This window comes from Nicotiana tomentosiformis, chromosome 11, assembly GCF_000390325.3.
Source record: "Nicotiana tomentosiformis chromosome 11, ASM39032v3, whole genome shotgun sequence".
Classification (NCBI taxonomy): Eukaryota; Viridiplantae; Streptophyta; class Magnoliopsida; order Solanales; family Solanaceae; genus Nicotiana; species Nicotiana tomentosiformis.
Window position 1 is genome coordinate 110,857,022 of NC_090822.1, and position 6,181 is coordinate 110,863,202.

Genomic DNA, 6,181 nt, shown 5'->3' on the forward strand with positions numbered 1-6,181 from the left:
TTCTGATCGACAGATGAACCAGGTTCATCCATATCCAACTTTGTAGCTATTGCAATAGGAGTGTCAATTTCCTTGGAATCTTCTATTTTAAACCTTTTAAGCAACTCTTTTACATACTTCTACTGATGGATCATAGTTCCATTTGAATTTTGTTTAATTTGTAAGCCTAAAAAGAAATTAAGCTGACCCATCATGCTCATTTCAAATTCACTCCCCACTAGTTTAGCAAAATCTTTACTTAACTTATTAGTAGTTGCTCTAAAGATTATATCATCAATATATAACTGAACTACCAAGAGATCTTTACCTTTTTCTTTAAAGAACAAAGTATTGTCAATTTTGCCTCTCTTCTAGTCATGCTCAAGCAAAAACTTTGATAATCTTTCATACCATGCTCTTGGCGCCTGCTTGATCCCATAAAGTGCTTTGTCAAGTTTGTACACATGATCAGGACTCTCCTTGCTTTCAAACCCTGGAGGTTGCTTGACAAACACTTCTTCCTTTAGATAGCCATTGAGGAAGGCACTCTTGACATCCATCTGGTGGAGGGTGAATTCTATGTGAGCAGCAAAGGCTACAAGGAGTCTTATTGCTTCCAACCTTGCAACTGGAGCAAAGGTTTCATCATAGTCTATGCCCTCCTCCTGGCTATATCCTTGAACCACCAATCTTGCCTTGTTCCTTGTAACAGTTCCATCTTCATCAAGTTTGTTTCTGAAGACCCATTTTATGCCAATTACTGATCCGTCCAAGGGTCTTGGCACCAGATGCCAAACTTAACTCCTTTCAAATTGGTTGAGTTCATATTGCATTGCATTTACCTAGTCTGCATCCTGCAAAGCCTCAGCAACATTTTTAGGTTCAATAAGAGATAAGAAAGCCTCAAAAGCACAAAGATTCTTTAATGAAGATATGGTTTTGCTTCCAGAGGTTGGATCAGTAATGGGATGAGAGCTTTGATACTTGTAAGGTTTCACAATCAACTAGTTTCCCCTTGATATTCCTTCAATGTTTTGTTGCTGTGGAACAAGTTCATGGACTGGTTCCCTTAAGGTTTGAGAATCATTTCCTCTTTGTTCTATTCCCCCTGTCAGGTTGCCCTGGGTAGAAGGACCTGTTCCATCACTTGTTCCTTCTTCCAGTGCAGCTTCAGTCTGGGCTGTGGTTTCATTTAAGTTTCTTACCACCCCAATTGCTTCATCATCATGTTCCTATCTTACTAACCCCAATGATTTCACCTTTCTTCCCATTTCCGAAGGAGACATTATCTCCTTTGAGGTCCTCAAGTGAAAGGAACTGGTTCTTGCTTCCTGTCATGTGCTTTGAGCAACCACTATCCATGCACCATATTTTGCTGCTCTCCTTCACTTGGACCTGCAAAGGGAAATCAGGGGTTAGTCTTAGGAACCCAAACTAGTTTGGGTTTGGGTCCCTTTCTATAAGCAAAAGGATGAATTAAATTCCTTTTAGCCCAAATTGGTAACCAATTCTTCCCTTGAACAAAATTTTTGTTCTTTTGACTGGCCCTTTCTTTTGCGTTACATTCACTTTTATAGTGACCAGTCTTACCACAGTGAGTACAAATCTTGTTCTCAGGAAGAGTGAAGTACTTGTTTTTAGGATCCCATTTAGGTAGTTGATTCCCAAAGCCAAGTCCTCTTCTATTGCTACTGTGATGTTCCTGTAGCCATGACAAAGCATCGGAGGATCTGTTCCATTTACTACTTCTGTCTAGTTCTTGTTTGACCTTGCCTAGATCCCCCTTTAGCACTCTTACCTGCTCATCCTTCCTATACAACTCATCTTTCAGTTTGCCTACATTTTTTTCTAAAGTGAGTTGTGTGCAATCAACTGTCTTCTTACTGGTTCCTAGTTTCAGTTTTAGATTTTCAAATTTTAACTCAAGAACATTTGCTTCAAATGTATGAACGTGGTTCTTCAGAGCAGTATTTTCACTCACAGTCTCACTAACTCTGAGCTCCAGGTTCATCCCATTTATACATCAATACCACACAAGAAGGGGGGAGGGTGATTTGTGTGGTGTCCAATTTTTTGCGTGCACAGATTATAGAAGGACCTGGTTCTTCTATGTGTTCCAACTACTACTGTTATGGAATAATAAGTATAGAAAATAAAGAATACAAAGATTTTTACGTGGAAAACACCTGGCTCAAAAGGTGAAAAAACCATGACCTACTTCCCAGTAGGATTTTCCCAAACTTTCCACTAAATCACTGAGCCAAAAACTGCATTTACAAAACACTTTTGTAAACCTAGGATTAACTCTAATCCCGTTGTGGCAACCAGCCTCTATCTGCTGCGACAACTTCAAGTTAACTCTAACTTGAATACTCTGAGTACCTATTATAATTGCCTCTAGATAAAGCTGAAAGGTACAATATGAAAACACCTACTACAATTGAACTAGAATAAAAGACAAACACTTGGAGCTGGTTCTTCTATCTGGTTCATGTAGCTTCAGGTTCGCACACTTGAATCACACACGAACTGCTTGCAAAATACCTTGCTATTTTGCTCTCAATTCATGTTTAACTTCTGCTTTTGTGCGTCCCATGTATAATGAGAACTTCCTGCGATTTATAGAGTTAGTAGAGTAGAAAACAACTAGAGTTCTAATGCTACTCTTCCTTGGTGGAAGATTTCTATTTAATCTCAACTCCTAACTCCTTCCTTATCTTGGATAATGTTCTCGTTGAGTAAGGAGTCCTTCTCCTTATCAATTATGCAATCTTTTCGATAAGGAGATATTTATTATTATGCCAGATTTCATTTATCTCCTGCATATGCATCTCACGTGCTTTGAATCTGCCCGTGTCTATGCCTACCAGTGATGGACCTGGTTCATCCCTGAGTTCCTTTGGAAATCTTCAAAACTATCCTTTACTTGGGCCAACAATTGCACTCTAATTTATTGTACTTTTATTGTGTTTGAGCTTTAATCGCTAGTATTTTGTACATATTGTGTGTTTTGTGCCTTGTAATAGTGATTTCGAGCTATGTAGATTCGAGTGATTTGGAGCTTTGAAGCTTGAGTAAAAGCCCAAGGGATTAAGCCGGGATCATGTTCGGGAGTCGAGGACCAAGTCTGGATGTCAAAATGCAAGCAAAATCTGTACTCTGAGAAAAATGCATTGGTGCGGTGTGTGGGGCGGCACATGGCATGCCGCGGCTGTGCAAAATCCCTGCTGCCTGTTAGAAACAACTCTATGGATTTACCTACTAATGCCCCGCATGGCGCGTCGCCCCATGTAGCGCACCTGTGCAAAATTTACAAAGTAATTATCCTATTTCGCGTAGGAAAAGGTGATTTCATTTAGGCCCGACCCTACTTGGTACAAATACCTGGAAAAACGTTATTTCCCTGGAACTTTGACACATATTAGACCTAAGGAGGCTAAGGAGGAGGTGAAGAAGCAAAAGCACAAGGAGTTATCATTCAATCCTCACTCAAGACCCGAGTTTGGATCATTTTATCTTTTTCTTTACTTTAAACATATTTGTGATAAATTGCTACATATATATGAAGTAGTTCTCTTTGGGGTTTGATGGATTTGGTGTATTGATGATTGTTTGTGGATTATAACTCTAGTTTTATGTATTGAATCATTTTGGATATTTTAATTGTTGCATCTATATTCATATGTTCATGTAATCGAGGGAGGCATAACTTGTGATATCTGTGCATTATCTTGTTGGTTGAGTTCATTAATTCTTCTTAGTAATCGAAAGAGGATAGTTGAATTATTCATTAAACCAAGTTAGCAGGATAATCGAGAGAGGTTCTCCTAAAGACCAATCCACTACGCATTCTTGCATATCTTCACGTGCTTAAATTGGTTCATCTTGTGAGGTTGATACTTAATCGAGAGAGAAGTTTCTACTAAACGTTTGAACTAACAATTGAGTTAATTCGAGAGAGTCACTTAAATACTAGAAGTGAATTATCTAAAGTTAGATCCCAAATAATTATCTTGCACCTATCCAATTAACCCCTATTTTCTTCCACTGATAACTTCCTTGCTTACTTTTGTTGCGATTGTCATTAGTTAATAGCTTTAGATTCTTAGTTAATTTTAGTTATTAATCACATAACCCTCGATTATTGATTCTCTTGAATAGAGATCAAGCTATAAATTATGGAAATACTATTTAAATTCAATCCCCGTGGATACGATATTATACTATACTATTTTTGACTAGCGAGCAAATATAAGTGTGTGTTTCGAGTTCGTCAAATTTTGGCTCCACATAGTAAGATCTATAAGGTTTTTAATAAAAGAACTATGTGTGTGGAATAAAACATTCATGTTATTTTTGATGAATCCAACAATTTTGCTGAAAAAGGTCTACAGGATGAAGATTATGACATAGGATTCACTAGTGATGGAGATACAAAGGAATCTGACGAGTATGGGTCTGAAAACCACAAGGAAATTGATAGTGATCATGAGGAACAAGAAGAAGAAAGAACTACTCTAACTTCTGACCAAACAAATGAAGCCACACCTACTGAACCTACTCCTTTGGGTCACTACTCACATGAATTTTCTCTAGGTATACTGATCAGACCATGGAAGCATCAAAGCTCACACCCTCTTTAGAATGTCATCTATGATCCAAATTTAGGGGGTGCAAACCAGGTCTTCTCTAAGAAATCTATGTGCCCACATAACATTCCTCTCACGGGTTAAACCTAAGACCATCAAAAAAGCTCTAAAGGATCCAGACTGGATCATATCCATACAAGATGAGCTAAATTAGTTTGAGAGAAGCAAGGTCTAGCACCTGGTATAGAAACCCAAGAACAGAACTCTCATATGTACCAGATGGGTATTCAGAAACAAGTTGGATGAACAAGGAAATATCACAAGCAACAAGGCTATACTGGTGGTTCAGGGATACAATCAAGAGGAGGGCATTGACTATGATGAGACATTTGCACCTGTAGCTACAATGGAGGCTATAAGAATGCTGATAGCCTTTGCAGCCAACATGGAATTCACTTTATACCAGATGGATGTAAAGAGTGCCTTTTTGAATGGGTACCTGAAGGAAGAAATGTTTGTCAAACAACCTCCTAGATTTGAAAGTGAAGAATTTCCTAACTATGTGTTCAAACTGGATAAATCTCTTTATGGTCTGAAACAGGCTCCTAGAGCTTGGTATGAAAGGCTCTCAAAATTCCTCTTAGCCAACAACTTTGTAAGAGGAAAGGTGGACAACACTCTATTTCTGAGGATCAAAGGGAAGAATATTCTGATTGTGCAAGTGTATGTGGATGATATTATCTTCGGGCCCACCAATGATGCAATGTGCAAGGAATTTGTTGAGATGATGAAAAATGAGTTCGAAATAAGCATGATGGGTGAATTGAACTTCTTTCTGGGGCTGTAAATCAAGCAAACAAACCATGATACATCAGCAGAAATATATCAAAGAGTTACTGAGGAAATTCAACATGGACTCCTCTAAGTTTATTGATACCCCCATTGCCATTGCAACAAAGCTAGACCTTGATGAAGAATTGAAAAGTGTGAAACATAAGCTATATAGAGGAATGATTGGGTCACTGTTGTACCTCACAACAAGTAGGCCTGATATAGTGTTTAGTGTGGGATTATGTGCAAGATTTCAGGAAAATCCCAAGGAATCTCACCTGAAGGCTGTCAAAAGAATACTAAGATATCTCAAGGGAACCCCTGACCTCTGTCTATGGTATCCCAGAGGGTACAATTTTGATCTAGTTGGTTATGCTGATCCTGACTATGCATGTTTTTATGTTCACAGGAAAAGCACTTCAAGAACAGCTTATTTTCTAGGTTCTTGTTTGGTGTCTTGGGGAACCAAGAAGCAAAACTTAGTGGCCTTATCTACAGCCGAGGCTAAATAGGCAGCAACAACATCCTGATGTGCTCAATTACTATGGACAAGACAATAACTAAGGGACTATGGTATATTTGTTGATTGTGTTCCCATTTTCTGTGATAACACCAGTGCCATAAACATTGCTAAAAATTCATGTCAGCATAAGAGAACCAAGCACATTGACATTAGACATCACTTTCTTAGAGACATTGTTGAAAAGGGGAATATCTCAATTAACTTCTGTAAAACTAAAGATCAAATTGTTGATATTTTTACTAAAGCTCTGAGTAGGGAT

The 6,181-nt window shown here is 38.3% G+C and overlaps 1 protein-coding gene across 1 annotated transcript; it reads left to right on the forward strand.

Moving 5' to 3' along the window:
* The first annotated feature begins 5,431 nt into the window (after positions 1-5,431).
* LOC117273505 (secreted RxLR effector protein 161-like) lies at positions 5,432-5,911 on the forward strand. Its single transcript, XM_033652675.1, has one exon. The coding sequence runs from the start codon at positions 5,432-5,434 to the stop codon at positions 5,909-5,911; it is 480 nt and encodes a 159-aa protein (XP_033508566.1).
* The last annotated feature ends 270 nt before the right edge of the window (positions 5,912-6,181 follow it).